This window comes from Megachile rotundata, chromosome 12, assembly GCF_050947335.1.
Source record: "Megachile rotundata isolate GNS110a chromosome 12, iyMegRotu1, whole genome shotgun sequence".
Classification (NCBI taxonomy): domain Eukaryota; kingdom Metazoa; phylum Arthropoda; class Insecta; order Hymenoptera; family Megachilidae; genus Megachile; species Megachile rotundata.
In genome coordinates, this window is record NC_134994.1 from 8,443,455 (window position 1) to 8,468,182 (window position 24,728).

The 24,728-nt window shown below is 32.8% G+C and overlaps 2 protein-coding genes and 1 long non-coding RNA gene across 6 annotated transcripts; 1 reads left to right on the forward strand and 2 right to left on the reverse strand.

The window, feature by feature from the left end:
- Nucleotides 1-12,032: 12,032 nt before the first annotated feature.
- LOC143265528 (uncharacterized) lies at nt 12,033-15,939 on the reverse strand. The gene is made up of 3 exons (XR_013040145.1): nt 15,798-15,939; nt 14,453-14,520; nt 12,033-12,615 (listed from the first exon to the last, which is right to left on the reverse strand). It is a non-coding gene; the product is annotated as an uncharacterized LOC143265528 (long non-coding RNA).
- A 4,457-nt stretch (nt 15,940-20,396) lies between these two features.
- Nucleotides 20,397-22,655, forward strand: LOC100880781 (tRNA (guanine(6)-N(2))-methyltransferase THUMP3). 4 transcript variants are annotated; one of them, XM_003700916.3, is made up of 8 exons: nt 20,404-20,530; nt 20,628-20,848; nt 20,930-21,042; nt 21,121-21,583; nt 21,652-21,830; nt 21,905-22,084; nt 22,153-22,290; nt 22,355-22,655. In XM_003700916.3, exons 2-8 carry the CDS (start codon nt 20,761-20,763, stop codon nt 22,520-22,522), a joined length of 1,329 nt encoding a protein of 442 aa, XP_003700964.2. In that variant the 5' UTR covers nt 20,404-20,530; nt 20,628-20,760; the 3' UTR covers nt 22,523-22,655. The 4 variants fall into 4 exon arrangements, with proteins under 4 accessions (XP_012135209.2, XP_076393924.1, XP_003700964.2 ...); XM_012279819.2 differs by having other exon boundaries at nt 20,397-20,530; nt 20,930-21,038; nt 22,153-22,630; XM_076537809.1 differs by having other exon boundaries at nt 20,399-20,530; nt 22,153-22,630.
- On the reverse strand, nt 22,102-24,100 carry LOC100879954 (putative ribosome production factor 1). The gene is made up of 3 exons (XM_003700823.3): nt 23,267-24,100; nt 22,920-23,184; nt 22,102-22,860 (listed from the first exon to the last, which is right to left on the reverse strand). Exons 1-3 carry the CDS (start codon nt 23,835-23,837, stop codon nt 22,683-22,685), a joined length of 1,014 nt encoding a protein of 337 aa, XP_003700871.1. The 5' UTR covers nt 23,838-24,100; the 3' UTR covers nt 22,102-22,682.
- Nucleotides 24,101-24,728: the final 628 nt, after the last annotated feature.

Sequence of the window (24,728 nt, forward strand, 5' to 3'; positions counted from 1 at the left end):
TTTATGCTAGTTATTTTTAGACTGAAACATTAATGGACCGTGGACGCTTTTTTATGCAATTGTTATGTTTCATATCGAGTTAGTATTAAGTTTGTGTTGTCAGTTTTGTTCTCGGTGTTTAGCATGATTTTTTAATGAATTAAACTATTTCATATGGATGTGAAATAGTAGGTTTCCATTTTTCTTAATAAATTGTTGATACAGATTTTTGTAGGTTTTACAAATTTGATAGGTTTGATAGGTTTGATTGGTTTAATAGGTTTGATAGGTTTGATAGGTTTGATAGGTGTTTTTTAGGTTTTAGGTTAGTTTAGGTTATGTGCAAGTAGGTCAAAGCAATTATATACATTTTGGTCACAAAGCAGTCATTTTCTAAACACTGATTGAATATCGTTCGTCAATTATTATATTTTTGAACTAAAATCAATTTTTAAGTAATCTTAATGTATTTTCTATTTCTGAAAAATTTAATGGCGATCGAATGGTTGAAGACACCAACCAAATCCAAACGTCATAGCGTTTGGATTTGGACGTACCAGGTAGCTCTCTGATGCTGCCCTAAGGCCTTCCTGTTTATGTACTATATTTGCTTATAGTCCACTATAGTGACGTCATCGAAAATGAACTTAGTCATTAATAAAAAGTTTCACATGCAAAATGAATATTATATTTGATATTTATAAATAATTTTAAAAATTTCACATGCAAAATGAATATTATATTTGATATTTATAAATAATTTTAAAAATTTCACATGCAAAATGAATATTATATTTGATATTTATAAATAATTTAAAAAATTTCACATGCAAAATGAATATTACATTTGATATTTATAAATAATTTAAAAAATTTCACATGCAAAATGAATATTACATTTGATATTTATAAATAATTTAAAAAATTTCACATGCAAAATGAATATTATATTTGATATTTATGAACAATTTAAAAAATGTTGAATGGAAGGGAAAATGAGTACCTCGAAATACGAGATAGAAACGATACGGTTTTGACAGTAATACAAAGAGGGAGGCTGAATTTTCGATTCTATTAAACAGAGAGTTTGACGACGAATTCATTCGAAATTCGAGGTATTTGTTCAAGGATCCCAATTCTATCAGGCCTTCCAATCGTCGTCGATGCTTTCGATGGAACAGATTTGCCCGGAGCGGCTCGTGAATATTACCCTCTTTCTTTCTCCACCCTTCTCGTTACCTTTTCATTTTTTTTTCCTTCTCTCATTCACCTCTCGAGGACTCTCTTCCTCGAGTAGAACAGCACGTGCTCGATTCTCAGCGTACGTACACTCGATGGGCGGGATTTTCGAGGGTAAAAAACCTCGTGTTCCACCGCGGGGACAAGGCTAAAAGCACGACACACATCGGATTACGTGTCTAAAAAGTGGAAGGAACCGATCCACGGGGAAAATGTTGAGTCTACTTTGTTTCTGGAGCTTCCCAAGATACTGCTAATAATCTACTTTGTACACGGTACAAAGAAGTTCGTTAACCCTCCTGTTAACTGGGTAACCTAACTACCCCTTTTAACGTTCGTATTTAAATTTATTATTTAGTCGTACAAAAATTGGGAAAAAGTTTAAAACTTTGGCTGGTATCTTTTTAGTCATTTATAAGCAGTTGTATTAGTTACTGGTGGTTATTTTATGCAGTCAATGTATAGGGTGATTCATCTTTTATTTAAATTATACGAGTTGTTATATTGTGAATAAATATTTGTTACTTGTGCTTTAAACAAAAATTCTATGACGTGATATTAAGAGACAGAGTGTGTAATGATTAGTTGCTATGCTATTTTGACTTTTTATAAATTATAAGTAAATGAAATTTGAAGGGATATTTATATCCTGATGAAAATGTAACATAGTCAAAATGACTACTTTTATGTCATTTTTCAAATTTTACACAGAATTTTATTTTTATACTTTTACATAAAATTAATACATCATATGATGTACTATGCACTTGTGTATCTTTTAAAATTATGCAAGTTTTGTTTAAAATATCTGCTCACATAACAAGTATCGTATGACAAATGTTTGTTCATATAACAAATATCCTATAGCAAACACTTGTTCATATAAACTTGTTCATATATCTTGTTGCAATAGAATATACATATGTTAAATGGCACAGTTAGGTGAACCAGCCAGTTAGGTTTACAATCACCCTAATTCAGCATCCACCATTGAGAACCTTCTGAATAACATGCAAACGAGCTAAAACCTTGTGAAACAACCTAACTTAAAATAACTATTAGCATGTTTGTTATCAGTCTTAAGTCCTGAGTGTTAAATTCGTATCATGACTAATGAACGAGATTCGCAATGTCAAAAGGGTGCATCCAATAAAAGCACCGATCAACAGGATAATAAAATATTAAAACTGACCCGAGCATCAATCGATTGGTGGCTCTATTTTTAAGAAAGGACACGGTTCAGGTTCGAATTCCTGTAGAAGCGGGTCTCTGTGATCTCACATAAATTAAGTATCCCCTCTTCCTAAAGGGGACTTAAAAATATCTCCCAGTTCCGAATCAATATTCTTCACCGACCGCTTTCTTATCGCCTTTTGTCCATATCAAAACTCTTCCTTCAGCTCTTTTCAAAATTCTACCATCATTTATAACCATATTTGTCATTTTTATATAGGTATACTTAATATGTATTTTTGTAGCACTTTTTGAGGTTCTATCGTTATTGATTACATATTTACAATTTAAATTTTGTATCTTCCAGAGTTTAGAATTTTGGTATCTCTAGAATTTAAGACTCTGGACTTTGAAAATTTGAGATTTTGCTATTGATGGTTCTTTATTTTGTATTTTATTACTTGCGAGGGTTAAACAATGTATTTTAGGTCGAATTGAAAGGAATTTTACTACAAAGGGCGAATTGTGACTGTCAAAATACAATTTTAGGTTAAGGTCTCAATCAGATGTACTCGAATGACTATAACCTTAAAATGTATCTTCTAAATTTTCAATTATAAAATCTGAAACTTCGGACTTTCTCCCATTATCAGGTTGCATAAACTTCATCAACTATTTCTGTGTATTAATATTAAAAATATTAAACAATTATAGGACAATCTAGCAATGTTGAGTGCTGTAAGAAGCTTCACTATAAAACTCTAAAGACCACATTCTAATTTAACAATATTAAACAGCGATATTAACGATATTAAACGACAACAATATTAACAATATTAAACAGCAATATCAACAATATTAACAATACTAGCAATATTAACAATATTAGCAATATCAAACAGTGCCAATACAAACTTCACTAAAGAACAATAAAATTAATCACCCAACATAACATCAAACCAAGCCACACCAAAGACCCCAAAAAGCAGAATAAATCCTCTCAGACCATTTTCCAGTTAATATACCCGATTCGAAATTATAGTGAGCCACGTTCCAGGTGATTCGAAGGTACGTAGCATCTGGGAACGTCTGGTTGGTCAGGAAGAAGAGGAGGCTCGGAGAACCGACACCAAAGGATTATTACAGCCGTGTTGCATAACATGTCGTTGACCACACGGTTGGATTACTCATGCTCCTCCGTGGAGTGACCTTGTATCACAATCGAGCCTCGAACCTGCACAGCCTAGGCAGATTCCCTCGTCCAACGATCCTGGACCAACCGGTGGCCCTGGATTCGAGGGCAATGCACCTTCTTGCTGCATCACTCCTTCTCCCCCTCTTCCTCCGGGAGCATCTCCGTTTCTCCTAGAAACAATACTGTAACGGTGTGTCATGTGTTGTCCGAGAGGATTTACATGTTCTTACATCGAACATGATAAAACGGGGGTCTCTGTGCTGTATGCAATTTTAGCGGGTGTTTGATGAAGTGGGCACAATGTTTGCGGGAAAAATGCAAGGAGGAAATTGGGGAGGAGTGTCATTGGAAGTGCATTATAGTCGCAGTTCCAAAAATTTGTAAATTTGTAAAGTTTCAAATACCTAAAGTGGTTAGGTTAGGTTCACTTATTGAATCACTGGTTCTTTAGGTCTTGAGATTTTTCTCAAATCTTGAAATCCTAAATTTCGAATTTCCCACATTCTAAAATTCCACTTATTACATTTTCCTAGAAAAGCAGCAACCCCCAAATCCTCAATTCTCTGAAACTTGAAATTCCTTTCAAATCCTAAAATTTTTAATTTCAAGTTTTCCACATTCTAAAATTGCACTCACTCCCTAGGAAAAACAACGACCCCCAAATCCTCAGTTTTATGAAACTTGAAATTTTAGCAAATCCCGAAATTCTAAATTTCAAATTTCCCGCGTCCTAAAATTCCACTTATCACGTGACAAAAATTACCCAGAAAATGGCGACCTACCCAAATCCTCAATTCTCAAAATCTCTAAACTTGTTTCTAAATCCCAAAATTCCAAATATGAAATTTCCTACAAATTTCCTTCAAATTTCCTTAAATTCCATTTATCACCTCTTCCTAGACAAAATGGCGGCTCACCCCATTCTCGCTCATCAATCCTCACTTGAAAATTTCTTTCTCGCGAATTATTGTTACCAAAGAAACTACAGAATCTTCATAATAATAGATAAAAAACGAACAGAAACAGAAATGCTACGAGCTACCGCACAAGTCATTTTCGTAATTAGATCAGACGGAGACAGAGGTTGCATTATGCAGAATCTTCAAAGCGAGTACCGTCAATGAGATTAAGCTCGTTACAGGGAATTTTGCATCAAAATTTCAAGCCAAGTTTCACGAACTGATTTTCGAAAATGAGACGAACTCTGCAAGATACTATTATTTCTTAGCCTTACCATGAGAATCATACTTTTTCTTTTCTTTATGATGTGAAGAAAGTGAATGATTTTATCTCTGGGAAATCTTTCGATCCGGTGGTTGGATTAACTTGTAACTAAGCACTTTAGTATACATATATTACAGAAAATTACTCCTTTCCTGTCATAATATGGAGAATATAAAGAATTTACTGTCGGAGTGTTCGACATTTTTTAGAACGGAAATTACAAGATATGAAGTGATTTTAAATTTGTTAGAATGAAATAAGATGAGAAAAAATGGAGTGGAATGCACTTATGTGCAATTTTTTTATAGTTTTGAATTTAGGAACTATTGTATGTGATGTATATGATCATCAGATATAACTCTTTTAGTATAATTGTATACATTATTAATTTATTAACTTGTTTTATTTATTAAAATTTTTATATTAGGTGAAACATGAGATTTTGTGAATTTTAAGATTTGTAAACTTGTTATTGGTACTAGTTGAGAGAATTCAAACTAATTTCAGTGTATCTTTTTTAACAAGTAAAGTATCATATAGTGAAGGGTCGTAGTAAATATAAAAATAAAAAATTTTCTTTTTGCAAAATTAATGTTACAAAACGTTATAAGAAACTATTAAAAATTAAAAGTTTCAATAAATTTGAAATTCCAAAAATTTGCATTACTGCAAAGAACCAAATCCCACATACGAAAATATAACATAGTTTCAATTAATTTTTGAAATACCCAAAACTTGAATTACTGCAAAGAACCAAATCCCCTCACGTACGAAAATATAACACAGTTTCAATTAATTTTTGAAATACCCAAAACTTGCATTACTGCAAAGAACCAAATCTCCACATACGAAAATACAACATACTATAAACAAAAGCTACCAGTGAATAATCACAGAAGAAATTTATCAACATCCCCCAATATCACAATGTCAAAATAAAATATCTCCAAATCAAAAGTCTCCAGATATGAATACATAAAGTTCTCCAATTAGATGACAGTGGAAGAATAAATAATAATCGCAAGTTCGATACCGTAGCAGAGCTAATATGAAAGCTCGACAGAGATAATGGAATCAATGCTCCTAACGTATCCGGGAATTACAAGATGCCGGTTCTCTGTCTGTTTCAGAGTGGCAGGTATCCACGGCAGTGACGCTGTCGCCTAATTAATAAAATAAATCATCCAACAGTGCATCGACCCTGGCGTTGCATCAACGGTTTGACTGACGGTGTTCCGCCTCTGCCGTCGGCTAATTGTCAAATTACAAAGATCGAGAATATCTAATGGACGTCGGAACCGGCATGGCAGGACGGTTCGTCGCGATTTTGAACGACTGCCTCCTTCACCCCACCGGCCCACGTAATTTCCACTGCGCAAAAGCGAAACGCACCCCCACCAAATCTCGCTAGCAACCCCTACCTCTTTTGCACCTGCAACCCTTCCGACGTCCACCAAGTTACGTTATTCGACTCCGGGACTCCGGCGATCGTGGTCCTACGCTTCCGGTTCTACGAGCCCTCCAGCTGGACCTTGGTAAACTTATCTTGATACTATTGTGATGTGTGATACTTGACGTGGTTCGTTGCTTCGTTTTAGTTTGAAGCTTTTGGTTTTAGGTATACTAAATTACAATTGTGAGGGAAACTAACTTGTATGATTATTCTTTATTTGCACAGTAGTCACCTCTACTAAACAGCTTAACTTATGTAATTTAAGATGAGTAAGATCAGCTTAAGTTCTAATCTAGTGTAAACTGTGCTTTGTTTTAGTTGATTTCGGTTTTGGTGATGCATGTAAGGATTGTGAATGTAGTACATTTATTTATTTGTAACTTTGAACATAGTTTGAAGTTTATATAGTTTATAGAACGTTTATCTTTATTGTTGAATGGTTATCTTTATTTCAGTTTGAGAATTCTCTAGTTTCGCTTGAAGTTTATTTTCAATTTCAGTTTAAGAGTTCTTTAATTTCACTTGAAGTTTATTTGTAACTTCAGTTTAAGAATACAGCTTTAATGGCAGCTTGAAACATCATTAATTTCAGTTTGATACATCTGTAATTATACATCTGCAGTTTAGTAATATTAATATCAGTTGATCGTGTACTCGCGCGTCGTCTGCGAAGCGCGCCAAATTTGAACTTCGCGCGCTTTACTTCGAACGTCGGTAAGGAAGATCTTGCCGTACAATCATTTCAAAATTACATTTATCTACGTTGAAAATAGTAAGAAACTATTAAAAAACCTAATACTATTAAAATATCTATTAAAATATCTGATATTTAATGCTAACTATTAAAATATCAAATGTCTATTCAAATTTCAGTACACATATCAATCTCATCATATTTATTGACTAATATTAACATTCCCAGTTATGATTGCCAATTCACAATTCGAAACAACACATCAGCATAATATTGAATTAAAACTAGTAATATTAAACTTGAAGTAACCAATAACTAATAATATTATTAACAGGAAACCGATATTGAAAGTAATCCTAAAAGTAGTTTCAAAAGTCGATGTTTCACTCTTGAATGAAACATAAGAATCACTGTCGGTGTGTATTTCTGTAACGTGTATTCGATATCCGGCAGGTAATAAAATTATGATCCGATAGCGCCGCCGAGCCATTCATCTCAATCAGGTTTCGGAGAAGATTGACGAGTGTACAGATAGCCGTATCTCTCCCGTCTGATGCTTGATTCTGAAACCTTCATTAACTCACAATTGCTTTTGTTCTATATTAGATCTGAACGTGTTCTTTCAAATTTATTCATCGTTTTGATGAATCATTATACGGTACAGAAATGTTTAAAGACGATAACAATACGCTTTTTGTTAGAATCAAAGATGATCTTGATTACTAAACGAAACCTTTATGGAAATACAATTGCTTTTGTTTTATAGTAGTTTATAAAGTGTACTTTGAATATCTTTTATTGTTTTGATAAATTGCTTTGCGATAACAGAATATTTAAACATAATGACTTTGGTATTAATAATGTTTTAAATGTTACAGCTGACAGAAGAGGAAAATGGAAAATATAAACGCTCTTTATGCTTTTGATTGTTGCTCAGAAAGCCTTGATTACAATATTGGCTTTCGGGCAATAATCATAATCACGAAAGGGCAGAGCCTCAACTGTGAACTGGCACCTCTGCTGATTACGGAGAATTTGAATTTTGTCATATTACATCTTCACAACGTTTTCAAGAACTTTCAAACTCACTGGCACTTTTATTGTTATAGAATATAGGAGTCTGATGTTACGTCTTGTATTGTTATGTAGCGTCTTGTATTGTAATGCAACGTGTGTGGTATGTCATACGTGGTATATACGTGTGGTATACTCACGTGTAGCATCACATTTTGTATAGCCATAGGTATACAATAGTATAGAGAGATATGTGAGTGGTATATCTACTTTGTGAAAGTACACATGATGGTATCTATATGCGTTATGTTGTTGCACGTGGTATTGTCGTGTGTGGGATAGCTACGCGTTGAGTTGCTACGCGTTGTATCGCCACGCGTTGCGTCACTACTCATTCTATCACCACGCGTTACATTGTCACGCGTGGTATCGTCACGCGTTGTATCGTCACGTGTTGTACCGTCACGCGTTGCGTCACTACACATTCCATCGCCACGCGTGGTATCGTCACGCGTTGTACCGTCACGCGTTGTATTGTCACGCGTTGCGTCACTACTCATTCTATCACCACGCGTGGTATCGTCACGCGTTGTACCGTCACGCGTTGCGTCACTACACATTCCATCGCCACGCGTGGTATCGTCACGCGTGGTATCTTCACGCGTTGTACCGTCACGCGTTGTATTGTCACGCGTTGCGTCACTACTCATTCTATCACCACGCGTGGTATCGTCACGCGTTGCATCGTCACGCGTTGTACCGTCACGCGTTGCGTCACTACACATTCTATCGCCACGCGTGGTATCGTCACGCGTGGTATCTTCACGCGTTGTACCGTCACGCGTTGTATTGTCACGCGTTGCGTCACTGCACATTCTATCTCCACGCGTGGTATCGTCACGCGTTGCATCGTCACGCGTTGTACCGTCACGCGTTGCGTCACTACACATTCCATCGCCACGCGTGGTATCGTCACGCGTGGTGTCTTCACGCGTTGTACTGTCACGCGTTGTATCATCACGCGTTGCGTCACTGCACATTCTCTCTCCACGCGTTATAACGTCACATGTGGTATGTCCACGCGTTGTATCACCACGTGTTGCATAATTACACACATCTGCACTCATTTATATAGTCAACACAATATATAACTAAATGCAATCTTCCACTCCTTGAACGCAATAGTAGTTGAACGACAACAAATATTGCCAATGGCAATATAACAAAAGTCTACTATACTATTACAACTACTATTATTACTAGCACTACTACTACAGTTATTAATTAATTATTCCACTGTATGTATCTGCATTTATCATCAATATTGCAACTAATCTCTAATACCGTCCAGAAATATAAAATACAGTACAATAATAATATTTCAAGAATATTGTATATCGATTAAAATAAACTTTGGTACGTTTACGTATAAAGTATAAGAGTCGATTTAATTCTAAAGCATTTACGTTAAAAAAAAAAAATAAATTGTACTCGTGATTGATGCATTTACCATGGAGCTACGTTTAAATAAAACCATCTGGAAGAAAAGCTTTTACGATACTACACTTTATTCAATTCCATCTGGGATACTCCATCAACCTCTCCTGATATCCTCAATCGTATTAAATTATTCCTTTGAAATTATAATTGCGCACTTGACTTCCCTGATTGCTGACTAATTGTTTCTTGAACGATCGATTTACCAACGGGCTTAAGTTTAATCTACCTTCGCTGATAATTGTATTCCACATCGTAAACGATTGTTTATCTCGTTCATTCACCTTCTGTTTTTTAATTTATTTTTGAGAAGCTTGTAGAAGAATTCTTGTGAGGTTAAACTGTTAAGTCTAATACGGTTATTAAACGGTATTTTTGTAATAAAATTTGTATTGGTAAGGTGAACTGCAAATAGTTTATTTATTTTTATAGTTATATTATGTACAAGTGATTCATTGTAATAGAAGGTTATATGTTATAGGAGATTAAAAATAGAAATTTAACGTAGACAAGTATTACTAAAATACTAGAATATAAATTACTAGAATTACTAGAGTATGAATTACTAGAATATGAAAATTACTAGACTGTGAAATATATTCTCATTGTAAAAGAAGATTGTATGTTACAGTACAATAAAACTAAAAATTAAACATAGATAAACACCACTAAAATACTGGTACATGAATTACTAGAATATAAATTATTAGAGTATGAATTACTAAAATATGAAAATTACTAGCTTGTCAAAGATATTCTCATTGTAATAGAAGGTTATCTGTTACATTACAATAAAACTAAAAATTAAACAAATATAACTAAAATACTGGAATATGAATTACTAGAATATAAATTACTAGCACATGAAAATTACTAAATTGTAAAAGATATTGTAGATATTCTAATAATATCTGATACTAACTAAAATACAATTCAGTTATATTTTAATACTACCAAAATTGCATATAACAATAATATATAAAACACACATAGACTAAACATTATTTCGTTTTCTTTGTTATTATAAAACAAATATTTTTGTGCAAATATTGCAAGGTTCATATCAACGAATTATTTCCGAAAAATATACCTATGGAACACACAGCGACTTCAACAATGTTTATTCATATATAACAAAACAATTTTACAAGCGAATAATGCAGTCGGCTCGCATTGATCGTTTTTCATCCCTGCATTATATGTTTTCGTTCATTGCACCATAATGAAGTATCTTTATTTCAAAATAAAGATATATTCTCAAATTATACATTCATTTATATGCACAAATATTTATGAATAAAAGTATTATTTTACCTTTCATGCATAACATTTATATTAAATTTCCTACTTCTTACAATTTTTAATATTTTTTTGTCTTTTTTGTGTATATCTTTAGCAAGAACTTTCATTATTTAGGTTTTTATCAATTTTTAATTCGATTTTAAGTCTTCAAATAAGTGGAAAATTGTAATAGTTCGAAGAGTAATGTTAGAACTCTTAATTTTTCATTTGCCTTTCTAATTTTATAAATTCTAGTTGCTTAAATATTTGTAAGTATCTGAAATTCAGAGATCTAAGTTTGGTTGATGTGTTTTATTGATTCAGAGAAGGGAAGCTTGGGAAAATTTATTTTTGGAATTTGGAAAAATATTAATTTGGTAATTTGGGAATTTACTGGGAATGTTTGGAAAATTAGGAAATTGTTTGTTACAAATTTTGTAAATTTTTGTTAGATGATTATGTGATTAATGTAGGCTGTCAGTAGGAATGTATGTATTCTCAAATTTCTACATTTCTCAATTTTCCAATTTCCCAATTTCCCAATTTCCATATTCCCCAATTCCTAGATCTCCCAATTCCTAAATTTCTCAATTTCTAAATTTTCCACTTTCCAAATTTTCCAATTTCCCAGTTTCCCAGTTTCCCAGTTTCCCAATTTCCCAATTTCCATATTCGCCAATTCCTAGATCTCCCAATTCCCAAATTTCTCAATTTCTAAATTTTCCACTTTCCAAATTTCCCAATTTCCCAATTTCCCAATTTCCAAATTTCCCAATTTCCAAATTTTCAAATTTCCCAATTTCCAAATTTCCCAATTTCCCAATTTCCAAATTTCCCAATTTCTAAATTTCCCAATTTCTAAATTTCCCAATTCCTAGATCTCCCAATTCCTAAATCCCCCAATTCCTAAATCCCCCAATTCCTAAATCCCCCAATTCCTAAATTTTCCAATTTCCAAATTTCCAAATTTCCAAATTTCCCAATTTCCAAATTTCTAAATTTCCCAATTCCTAGATCTCCCAATTTCTAAATCCCCCAATTCCTAAATCCCCCAATTCCTAAATCCCCCAATTCCTAAATTTTCCAATTTCCAAATTTCCGAATTCCCAAATTTCCAAATTCCCAAATCTCCAAATCTCTAATTCCCTAGCCCCAATTCCCTAAATCCCCAAATCTCCCAATCCCAAATCTCCAATCCACCAAATCCACCTCCAAATCCCTAATCCCCCAAATCCACCTCCAAACCACCAAACCTCCACCTCTCCAAAACCCCAAATCCCCAACATCACAACCACAAACCCCAAAATCCCACCACAAATCGACCACCCAAGATCTCAATTAACTGCCCCTAACCAATTAACAATAATCTTTTACAACCCAGCAACAGAAATAAAACAACCACCGTACGTGTATCAGATTTCATTCGAAACCGATGCGATCGACACGCGAGCCACAGCTAAAGCGTTATACTTCATAAAAGATTCAACGTTAATTACCGAAGATGACCGGACTGGAAATCCGGTTTTTATCTATCTGCGACGCGCACGATACACCTCACAGAATCCAACAGAAAGTTTCTTCTTGATTTTTCCTTCATCCTTCGCAGACGAACGGCATCCTTCCGGCTGACGTTTGGCCGGCGTCGATGTTAACAGGTAGCGACGGCCGGTGTTTTCTCAAAAACTGCCAAAAAGTCTCGGCAACGAGGGTCGACAGGTGGAGGCACGAACGAGCAGAGACGATGAGAAATTCCGGTGCCGCGAGACGGGTCAGGCAACGATGCATTATTTAAATTTTAAAAGCATTTCGGAGTGCCGGCTTAATTCGCCGTCTAGTTAGCCAACCACCCTCTGCCACCCCTGCGACCTGGACAACAAACAACCATCCGAAAGTAAATTCGTATACAGAACATTCCACTTGTCCCCTCTCTATTTGATGTACACCTATTATCGTCGTGATTAGCGAGAATTCAATTTTATGGGGGCATGCATAAACGGAATATGGATTTTATGGGTGGTTCAATGATTTTGTGCCTTTCGGCACACATTAACCAGTTAACTGTGGCGATCTTTTTGCAAAGCGTGCACCAGTGTGTGTTGCGATAATCAAGCGACTGCTTATGAATTAGCTCTCAGGAAGTTATGAATCCAACTCAAATTATTTATCATTTTTATTTGCCTGTTTCATTTCGTCTTGACTTCTAAAGATTTTAAACATATTATAATTTATTATACTTCTCCATGACGGATATAGTCGTCAAACACACTTAACTGGTTAATCAAGCGACTGCTTATGAATTAGCTCTCAGGAAGTTATGAATCCAACTCAAATTATTTAGCATTTTTATTTGCTTGTTTCATTTCGTCTTGACTTCTAAAGATTTTCAACATATTATAATTTATTATACTTCTCCATGACGGATATAGTCGTCAAATGCACTTAACTGGTTAATCAAACGACTGCTTATGAATTAGCTCTCAGGAAGTCATGAATCCAACTCAAATTATTTATCATTTTTATTTGCTTGTTTCATTTCGTCTTGACTTCTAAACTTTTTAAACATATTATAATTTATTATACTTCTTCATGACGGATATAGTTATCAAACACACTTAACTGGTTAAGTTCGATGGAAATTAAAATGGGACAGTGGATGAAGTTAATTTTAGTTGAGTAAGGTTTTAAAGTTCTGCGTTTAGCAATTTGGGGTACAAGTGTAATAGTGCTGTGGTGTGAGGGTCTTTGGGGTGTTTTAGAGTTTTGTGGTTTTATTTGATAACGGTGCTAGGTGTGTGATGGGGGGTTTTGGAAAATTGAACATTTTGGAGGTTGGAAAGATGAAGTTTGAATTTGTGGATTTGGAAGCTTGAAAGTAGGAAGGCTTAGTTGGGGTTGAAATTTTGAAAATTTGGGAGATAGGAGTTCAGAATTAGTAAATTTATTAATTGGAGATGTGGAGGTTTAGCAAGTGGGATGTTTGAGAGTTGGGGGTTGAAATTTAGAAAATTTGAAAGTTGGGAGTTAGTAAATTTATTAATTGGAGATGTGGAGGTTTGGAGAGTGGGAAGTTTGAGAGATGGAGGTAGAAAATTAGGAAATTTGAAAATTAGGAGTTGAGAATTAGTAACTTTATTAATTGGAGATGCGGAGATCAGAGAGTAGCAAGTTGGAAAGCTAGGGGATGAAAATTAGAAAATTGAAATACGAGAATATAGGAGTAGATGATGTAGAATTATGAAAATTTGAAATCTGAACATTAGAAGTTAACAAATTTAGTAACTGAAAATGTAGAAATAAAAAATTTAAAAACTGCGAACTTGGGATTTAAAAAATTTCAATAATGAAGTTTTAAAACTATAAAAATTTAAAAATTCAACATTTAAAAATATAAAAATTTAGAAATAGAATATTTGAATCTCTAAAAATTATAAAATGGAAATTTTGTTAGAACAAAAACTTAACAATTCACTAACTAACAAATATAAAAATTAGAAACAAATTAAATAAATAAAACTTGCACATATATAATTTAAAAATAAAAAAATACATTATATATGTATAAATAACGTCAAATATAGAAGTTAGGTTTCGGTAAATAAAGAGTTAAGTTTCCCACAAAGTATTATGACAAATTGTAAAATGCATTTCTAGTATATACATTTCACAATGCAAAAGCAGAGTCTCTTTAAATTTCTCGACGAACCTGATAATCTGTCGTCCTCTGGAATCCGTGGAAATGTAATCCCTTGATAATACTTTGACTGACGTGTGCTGAAACATAAAGCACCATATCACGATGTATACCAGTGAATCTCAAATTTTTTTTACGATATAACTATATACGCTTTTTTTTTAGAGAGAAAATAGAAATTCAAGAGAAACTTCCAAGGTTTCAATTTAGGATTTTTTAAATCTTTTATTTGGAGATTTGGGAATTTGGGAAATTTGGGATTTGAGGATTTAGGGATTTTACGGATTTGGGAATTTGAGGATTTGGGGATTTGGGGATTTGGGGATTTGGGGATTTGGGGATTTGAGAATTTTGGAATTTGGGGATTTAGGTATTTGGAAAATTTAGGAGTTGAAAATTTCAAGTTTAGGAATTTAGGGATTTGGGAATTTATAGAGTTGGGAATTAAGAGATTTGGAAAATTTGAAGATTGAAAATTTGGAGATTTGGGAATTTAGTGATTTGGGGATTTGGGGAATTGAGGATTTGGGAATTTAGTGATTTGGGGATTTAGGGAATTGAGGATTTGGTGATTTGGTGATTTGGGGATTTGGGGTTTAGTAATTTTGTGATTTGGTGATTTCATGAACTGGTGATTTGGTGATTTGGTGATTTAGGGATTTGGGGAATTGAAGATTTGGGAATTTAGTGATTTGGGGATTTAGGGAATTGAGGATTTGGTGATTTGGTGATTTGGGGATTTGGGGATTTGGGGTTTAGTAATTTGGTGATTTGGTGATTTCATGAACTGGTGATTTGGTGATTTGATAATTTAGGCAATTTGAAAATTTGAAGATTTGAGACCTTAACATTTAAAAATTTCGGGATGTAAAGAATTTAAAATTTGAGAATGTAGACACTTGAAAATTTGGGAACATAAGAGTTTGAAAATCTAAAAAGTTATACAATTTTGAAATGTGGAACTTTGCAAACTTGATAACTTGGAAATTTGAACATATAGAAAACTTGAAATATCTATATTTCTAAATTTGTAAGTTGAAATATAAAACATAGGAACCTAAAAAAGAAACTTGATAACGCAGAAAATAAAAATTAAAAAACCATTAATTTCCCATACTTCACCACAATAAGATAAATAAAAATATCCAAATATCTACAAAACTTGAATCCGACAAGAAAAATTGTCTTCCATAAAAATAACATCCCTTAAAGAAACAATATCTTGAACTTCAAACCGTTAACAAATCGCTAAAGACCTTCAGTAAACAATATATATTTATCAGTAGTCAAACAACGTACAGTTAATTGTAATTGATGGTGTTAAAAACAAATTCTCCCCAGTTATAAATCTATATACCTAACGCGCACGAGCTCGATGGCAGTCCATATTTATATAGTCAAAGAGGTTGACAGATCGACGTTCGGTCGCGCCTCGTTCGCCTTGTGCCGATGAATATTTCAGTCAGCTCTGGCTTCAGCTGTCAGTCCGCGGGACAGGATGTGCGAGAAAGAGAGAAAGGGTGGAAACCGATGAAGGGGAAGGGGTGAAATCGCTTCTATGTATAGAGACGTATGGCCCGACGAACTTTCGACCTGAAATGACCCGAGCTAGATGCAGACGCCTCCGCGAATTTGCCACCTTTCGCGATGGAAACCACCCCCTTAACCTGCAACCACCTTAATGATCCGTTTAATCCAGGATACCAGACGATTCTCTATGAATAAATGAAAATTATATAATTCAATTCGTGTACGTCAGATATCATTCTTATTTAGCTTTAATCTTTCGTTTGGGAGACACAATTTGGGTATGTGAATTATTTATTTGAGGAAAAATTACCTCAAATTGGTAGCGGGATGGTCGGTGTTAATTTATTGGTTTATACTGGGGGTGGTTTATGATATAGCTCGTTTATGATTTATAGTTCATGACACTTGGTGATTTATGGTACTTGTGATGGTGGTTTGTACTGAGGGTGGTTTATGATATTTAGGTTGTATTTTTTGGTAGTTTGGGATACTTGGTAATTGACATTGGTTAGTACTTTATGATGTTTGGTAATTTGTGTTATTTAATAGATTATAATACTTGATTATTTATACTGCTTAGTAGTTTATGAAGTTTAGTAGTTTATGTTATTTAATAATTTATGATATTTGGTTATTTATACTAATTAGTATAAATACTTTTATGATATTTGGTTATTTGTACTGCTTAGTAATTTATGATGTTTGATAGTTTATATTATTTAATAATTTACAATATTTGGTCATTTATACTGTTTAGTAGTTAATGATGTTTGGTACTTGATATTATTTAATAATTTATAATATTTGGTTATTTACACTACTTAGTAGTTAATGATGTTTGGTACTTGATATTATTTAATAATTTATAATATTTGGACATTTACACTACTTAGTAGTTTATGATGTTTGGTAGTTTATATTATTTAATAATTTATGATATTTGGTCATTTATACTTCTTAGTAGTTTATGATGTTTGGTAGTTTATATTATTTAATAATTTACAATATTTGGTCATTTATACTTCTTAGTAGTTTATGATGTTTGGTAGTTTATATTATTTAATAATTTATGATATTTGGTCATTTATACTTCTTAGTAATTTATGATGTTTGATAGTTTACATTATTTAATAATTTATAATACTTGGTTATTTATACTTCTTAGTAGTTTATGATGTTTGATACTTGATATTATTTAATAATTTACAATATTTGGTCATTTATACTGTTTAGTAGTTAATGATGTTTGGTACTTGATATTATTTAATAATTTATAATATTTGGTTATTTATACTACTTAGTAGTTTATGATATTTGATAGTTCATATTATTTAATAATTTATAATATTTGGTCAATTATACTGTTTAGTAGCTTATGGTAATTAATAGCTTATACAGAGGGGTAGTTTATAGTGATTAGTAGTTTATACTGAGGGGTAATTTATCATATTTAATAATTTATATCACATAATAGTTTATGATATTTGCTCATTTATTCTGCCTTGCAATTTATAATATTTAATACATAGTTTAATACATAGTCGCCACGTGTTAGTGTACACGCACAGTTACTGCGAGGCCCTGCCCTTAATTACTTGCTGATCCACCCTCTTTTACTATAGTCATCTCAGTTTGATTTTTCCTGAAATAAACAATATCTCATACTTCCATATATTGTTTACTGTAACTGACAACAATAATTTACTCCTACTGACGACAATAAATAAAATTTTTATTACAAATCTCTTGTGGATCATCAATCCCCAGTAACCACAATATCTATACTAATATCATAAAAACTTTGAACGTCACTAAACGTCATCATTCGTTGAATTTTATTTGTAAAATTATTTTTAAAATTTACACTATTTCCGTTCGTTTCCATGATTGCATTAAACGCGTTTTATAAAGATATTACACTTTGCCTGTAATATTTTTATTCATATGAAAATAAAATTCATATCTTACTTAAAAATGTGATAGGCAAAGTGTAATATCTTTATAACATTCATATCTTACTCAAAAATGTTACAGGCAAACTACATTATCTTTACAAAATGCGTTTAATGCAATCATGGAAACGAACGGAAATAGTATAATACAACTCGGAATTTTCCATGATGTAATTAAGTAATTAACTACTCTCAGAGCACTGACACCTGTTACCAATTGCCATAATAAGATAAGTAGGTGCATTACTCTAATCAGATTCAAGCGATCCTCAGGTGAGAACTATTGCGATTTTAAATACGATATCATTAAAAAAATACCGACAATGAGAGACCTAGGTACCTTTCTAATTAGAGACTAGTGCTAATTATGTGGTTAACAGTCGAGTTGAGTGGTTAATCGTGACCCAAAGATATGATATGTGTATAGTGATCTACGGATAGAGAGATCTTGAAGTATCTTGGGGTATAGAAATATACATGGGGTGTAGAAATATTGGGGTATGAGAAAGGGATATGAGAAAGATCTAGGGATATGAGAATTGTGGAGGAACAGGAAATTTGGGATATGAAAATATGCGGATGTGGAATTTTGAGATATAGAAATTTGGGATTATTGAAATTTGGGGTGGCGGAATATGGGGATGTTGAAACTTGGGGCGGTAGAAATCTAGGAATATTGAAATTTGGGTGGTAGGAATCTAGGGAAATACAAATCTAATAACTTACAAATCTAGGAATCCAGAGAACTTAAAATCTAAGAATCTAGGAATCTAGGGAACTTGAAATCTGAGAATCTGGGAAGCTAGGAATCTAGAGAACCTGGAATCTAGAGAACCTGGAATCTAGGAATATAGGAATCTAGGGAACTTGAAATCTAAGAATCTAGGAATCTAGGGAGCTTGGAATCTGGGAATCCAGGAATCTAGGGAGCTGGAATCTGGAAATCTAGGAATCTAGGGAACTTGAAATCTAGGAAACTTGGAATCTAGGGAAATTAGAATTTAGAAACCTAAAAATCTATGGAACTTGAAATCTAAGAATCTAGGAATCTAGGGAGCTTGGAATCTGGGAATCTAGGAATCTAGGGAGCTGGAATCTGGGAATCTAGGAATCTAGGGAACTTGGAATTTAAGAATCTAGGAATCTAGGGAGCTTGGAATCTGGGAATCTAGGAATCTAGGGAATTTGGAATCTAAGAATCTGGGAATCTGTTAATCTAGGAATCTAGGGACCTTGAAATCTAGGAAACTTGGAATCTAGGAACCTAGGAATCTAGGGAACTTAGAATTTAGAAACCTAAAAATCTAGGGAACTTGGAATCTAGTAATCTAAAAATCTAGTAATCTAAGAATCTAAGAATCTAAGAATCTAAAAATCCAAAAATCTAAAAATTTATAAATTCATATTTCCACATAACATATACTGATCTCCCCATTATATACATTTATAACAATTGTAATAATAGTTTCAATAACTACAATTTGAACCATTTAATGTCATATTGGTTGAGTAACTAGATTGACAGGATCGTGCGAGGTACAGAAACTGATTTTGCAAGGTATCCATACGGAGAATTAAATTGAGGGTAACCGCGAACGTCAACTCATGCTTTTCGTGAATATTCATGCCCCATATAGAAGGATCGTTAAACTCAGGAATCGAGTTTATAAAGTACTCTTTTTAGTGCCGCTCTTTGCGGTTTTAAAAGAAGCGTTTCATTGCTGCTCGTTAAATAACATAACGTTTCATTCTGCATCAAATTTTACGTTTTTTTAAAGAGGCTCGATAACTTATGAATTTCTCCTGTTATCGATAAGAAAACATTCTCGAAGTACAGTCGTTCGATAAGCACTGATAAAAATATTTATACTCGAATCTTTGTTTTATTTAAATATTTTGTTAATTAATACCTCTTTAAATTAAACTAATATTTTATGAAAATTTTAATGATAGTTTAATATTTTTTGTGTCATTAATTTTATTTAATCAAAATTTTTGTCTAAATTTTATTCAAAAACATAGCTACAAATAATACATTAATTATTATAATAAATAATAAAAATAAATATAAAAACTATGCCTAAATTACGTCATTTAATTAATCGTAATTTTATGGTAATTACATTTACATATTTTTATAATTAACAGTATAAAAATGATTTTATATAAAATGTTCTGCTCGACAGCGAGCTGATAAGACACACACGTACAAACCGTGCTGCACATAGTTGCATTCTACACGCAAACTCGTTACACCATTACAATCATGAAAATTGTTGTTTATTTTGCAACGTATACTAGCTTCTCCCGTTTTGTGCAATGCATTTGATAAACGTTTGTTGTTATGTTACACAATAGTTAGAAATTTTGTAAACTTTTCAACAAAATTGACATTTTGTATCAGGAGGGCATACGATTCCAAGAGGTATTCTTTTGTTTTGCGCAAAAACGCATTCCAAGATCCGCGCGATTTTTGCTTCCTTTCACTTGGGAATTTAAAAAACGTTCGCGTTTTCGCATTTTCTAACACTGACAGTTCTAATAGCGATTCTAATCCGCTTCTATTTTCAATGATATTTTAGTGTTTTATTTTATAATTAAATTTAAGGTAAAATAAAAATATGTATTTGAATGATAAGAAAATATACGAGCGATAAAGCGTACTAATTAGGTGATTCTATTTTAATTAAATGTTTTCGGCACAGTCTCCTGCGTCACCTAACACGTGGAATTCGTTTGACATTAGTCACGTGTATAATCATGTGTTCGTGGAGTATACAATAATTTGCACGTGTATAAGTTACAACGTAAATTACCTAAATATAATTCGGTACGAAAATGGACAATGAATCAGATTTGCAGAAGCTCTTTTATGAGTCGTTGAATAATGATAATGTTTTTATGATAGCGATGACTGTCGACACAGGTAGATTCGTGTTTCCCTATTGATTATAAACTGGAACACGTGGTTCTTTCGTGTAACCTATAAAATATTCTAATTTTCAAGGTTTCGAGTGGCAAGCGATAGATGAATGCAAAGAAATCCTGGATAAAAATGTTAAAATTATTAAAGAACGAGGAAAAATATTTGTTAACATATGTTGGAATCAATTTGCGCAAGTATTATTATTTTTGACTTGACTGTTTTAAGAAAAGTATTGTGTTTAGCACACTATCCTACTTAAACTATGATTTTAGATACAAGAGATGAGATCAATAGATAACATATTTATAGTGGCAGATGTTAGAAAATTTGAGTTTGTTGGAACTACTAAAGAGACTGATTTACAGCTAATTAAAGATAGTGTGAACAATGGTATGAAATTAGAAAAATGTTTAAATGCTTGGAAGTCTGTTACTGCCTTTCGTGGAAAAATATATCCAACTAGTGAAGAGTATACTTTGGCACAAAGTAATCGTAAGCTTGAAGATAGAACTATTTTCCCTGCAACTCAAAGGGTAAAGAAAAGAGGTCAAGATCCATCTAATGCCAAGGAAGATGAAATTTTAAGATACAGAGTAACATGTGAAAGAACTGGTAAACACACATTCGAATCTGCTGATGTTGCTAGAGCTATAGGAGGAGAATTACAAGATAAATACCTTTGGCTTGTAGATTTATCTGCATATTATTTAGAAGTAGTTTGTAAAGTAACTAACAGTAAGTATAATACAAATTGATGAATTTTTATGGTTTACAAAAAATGATACATGGTATATTATACACAGATGAGTTGGTAACACAGTTACGCGTTACTCATGAATCTAAGCACCGTAGAAATATTACATGCTTTGGACCAACCACACTTAGAGCAACTATATGTTACAATTTGTTACGGTTAACTCATCCTAACCCAGGGGATGTAATAATTGATCCAATGTGTGGTGGTGGCTCTATACCAATAGAGGTAGTTTAAATTTCTATATTTATGATATATGCGATACAATTTTGTATTAGATATGATGTAACTGAAAATTCTAGGCAACTTTGGTTTATACTCAATCTTATGTTCTTGGAGGAGATAATCATCCAAAAGCTATAGCCAGAACAAAATCCAATGTTGATACATCTTGCACAAGGTGTAAAATCGATTTGATGCATTGGAGTGTACAACAGTTACCATTGAAAGATTCATGTGTTGATATTGTTATTACAGACATGGTAATGAAATACTCAGGTTTACATTTGTACACTTTATTTTATATTTAATTCATCATTCACTGTTACAGCCATTCGGAAAAAGAAGTGGTAGAATGATAGACAACAGAATACTCTATAAACAATTTCTGATAGAACTGGGACGAATTATGAAACCCTCAACAGGCCGAGCAGCTTTACTCACGTATGATAGACGTAGTTTTAACACGGTACGTTATCAAAATCTTTTGCTTAATAGTTTATGTATAATTACAATTAGAATTCCATTTTTAGGCTTTACAATCTGCTGGAGACCTGTTTCGGGTAACAAAAATGTTAGGTGTAAATATAGGTGGTCTCCAAGCTGCAGTGTACGTTTTAAAACGTACGGACACAGCTTATGAGCAGTTTAAACCTAAAGTTGTTAAACACCTACATACAAAAACAATTCAACAAAAGTGATTGTGGTTGTTGTTGATTGATATTATTAAGCAAACTTTAGTATCTTTGTTACAAATTGACATTTCACAGAAGTTTAATAAACAGGAATTTTTATATTTCTCATAAAAACGTTATAAATAATTTCAAATAACATGTCCCTAAAATTATTTATATCAAATGCCTATAAGAAGAATTTCCTTCTACTAGTTTCCATGTCATGTCTTCTTCCTTGGATAAGCCATTCATAGTCTCCATATTTAGTATCAAATGTTCCATGTTGCAAATACTTCAATCTTAAAGTAAACCTAGGTCCTAACTCTCTCAATCTAGGTTTATTCTTATTGAAATCAAATTGATACCTGTAACATATGTCATAGTGTGAATTATTTAATTACTTCATCTGAGCTCAAAACCTTACCTATGATGTCTGAAGAATATATAATCTCTTTGATTATGAAATGTTACAACCCTTCTCCCTTTAAATTCTGGTTGATAATGAAATAGTGCCCCCAACATTCTACCAATTGTACAACCCAAACGTGTAGTGAAATTGTTTAAAATAACTTCTGGTCTATGGGTAGTAATTTCTTTGTGACTCCTTTTTAATTCAGGTGTTATTTTAACATTACTAAGTTTGAAGTATGCTGTTGGTCCATCAGGTAAATGAATAACTAACATACCATCTAAGAAACTTTATAAGGAAAATACTACAGTGTATCAATTACAAAATAAAAAGAGATGAATATAAAAGTATTAAAAGGATACTAGGTTTGCACTGATCTTCATTAACAACAATAATGTCAGTAAAATTTTTAGCAATGGCACTTTTAACCATCTTTTTTACTCCAGAACGATTTCTATATAATGAAATAGAGTTTGGTATGATCCTTGTCAATTCAACACCAAAAATTCTAGTTTTCCTTGTTGGATTGTCAGCGTAAGTAATTAAAACCTTAGGTTCATAATCATGCCTATAATAGGATGCAAATTCATCATGTTCAAAGTCAATTTTGAGTTCCTGATTTTCTTCATCATCAATGTCACCAGTGACTGTAGTCTCATCTTTTTCCCTCAAACTTTCAATAGTATGAGGCACTTGTTTTGGACCACCCTCCTGAATTCTTTTCTTCCGAGCCTCTTTTTTAGCCTTCACCTTTTCTTTCATCAATTTCTGACATTTTTTATATCGAACTGCTTTACATTTTATGTGGTTAAAATTGCTTTCAGATGGTAAAATAACCTCTGGTGTTTCATCTTTCGATGTGCTTGCAACTGCTTCGTCCCTATCCTTCTGAACTCTACTCAGAGGATTTATTCGCAAATTTTTTAGCTTCATTTTGTAATATCTTGCAGATTGATTTGTGTATTAAACCACTTCTTTGTATCATCCACTTATGAGGTTACTGCACGTGTACTTTCAGTCTTTAGGTTAGGTTAGTGTTGGCATTGTTTGTCATACAATCGAAAGAGTGACATTGTCGACAGCATCAACTTGTATAACTGGTTATTTTCCGTTTTACGGGAGATGATTTAAAAAATTTTATTATTGCACTAAATAGTTTATTTGTGCATGTGCTTTGGGCATTGTACGTTTATATTCGAATTTACATTTTTGAAGAGATGACAAATTTAGATAGATTGAAAAAGAAGGAAAGGAAGAAGTTTGTCTTATTTTATAAACCTTATGGACGTATATTTTTAAAAACATATATTTTTGCATGTCCGGCAAATATTAATTGAATTTTTACGAAAATGGAACATGTGTTTCTGGCGTATGCACCGCTATCTAGCGGTAGAAGATGAGAACTAATTAAACTACGGTTTCAAAAGTGTGTAGTTCATCTTGTTCGCCGGAGAGATGGCACCACTTATTCCGTTTTCGAAAAAGCTCAATTAATATTGATTTTATTGATTAATATGCTATATATTTATTATGTATTTATTAATATTGATTTTTTGCTGTCTGCAATATATTTCGTGGGATGACAGTATTCCAAAGTTTCTCCCAATTTTCGATTTAACTGTTACCATCCTTCGCCATTCGATGGCACCAGTGGTATTGTCCTTGTAGCGCGCATTGATATAAAGTTAAAAATGCGGACATATCTTACGCAATACTTCCACTTTATTAAATTTATTAACTTACAACGGTCTCATGTCTTTTTTCAATATTTACAAATTTAATAATCACTATATTAGACGTCTAAATTTCACGAACTGGTTATGT

What these genes read in the sequence shown, in the direction of transcription:
- LOC100880781 (XM_076537809.1), top strand. Translation starts at nt 20,761, where the DNA reads ATGGACAATGAATCAGATTTGCAGAAGCTCTTTTATGAGTCGTTGAAT. An exon ending in GTTGGAATCAATTTGCGCAA is followed by an intron (nt 21,043 to 21,120) that starts GTATTATTATTT and finishes CTATGATTTTAG; the next exon opens with ATACAAGAGATGAGATCAAT. An exon ending in ATATTGTTATTACAGACATG is followed by an intron (nt 22,085 to 22,152) that starts GTAATGAAATAC and finishes TCACTGTTACAG; the next exon opens with CCATTCGGAAAAAGAAGTGG.
- LOC100879954 (XM_003700823.3), bottom strand. Translation starts at nt 23,837, where the DNA reads ATGAAGCTAAAAAATTTGCGAATAAATCCTCTGAGTAGAGTTCAGAAG. An exon ending in TGAAGATCAGTGCAAACCTA is followed by an intron (nt 23,185 to 23,266) that starts GTATCCTTTTAA and finishes AAAGTTTCTTAG; the next exon opens with ATGGTATGTTAGTTATTCAT. An exon ending in ATATTCTTCAGACATCATAG is followed by an intron (nt 22,861 to 22,919) that starts GTAAGGTTTTGA and finishes CATATGTTACAG; the next exon opens with GTATCAATTTGATTTCAATA.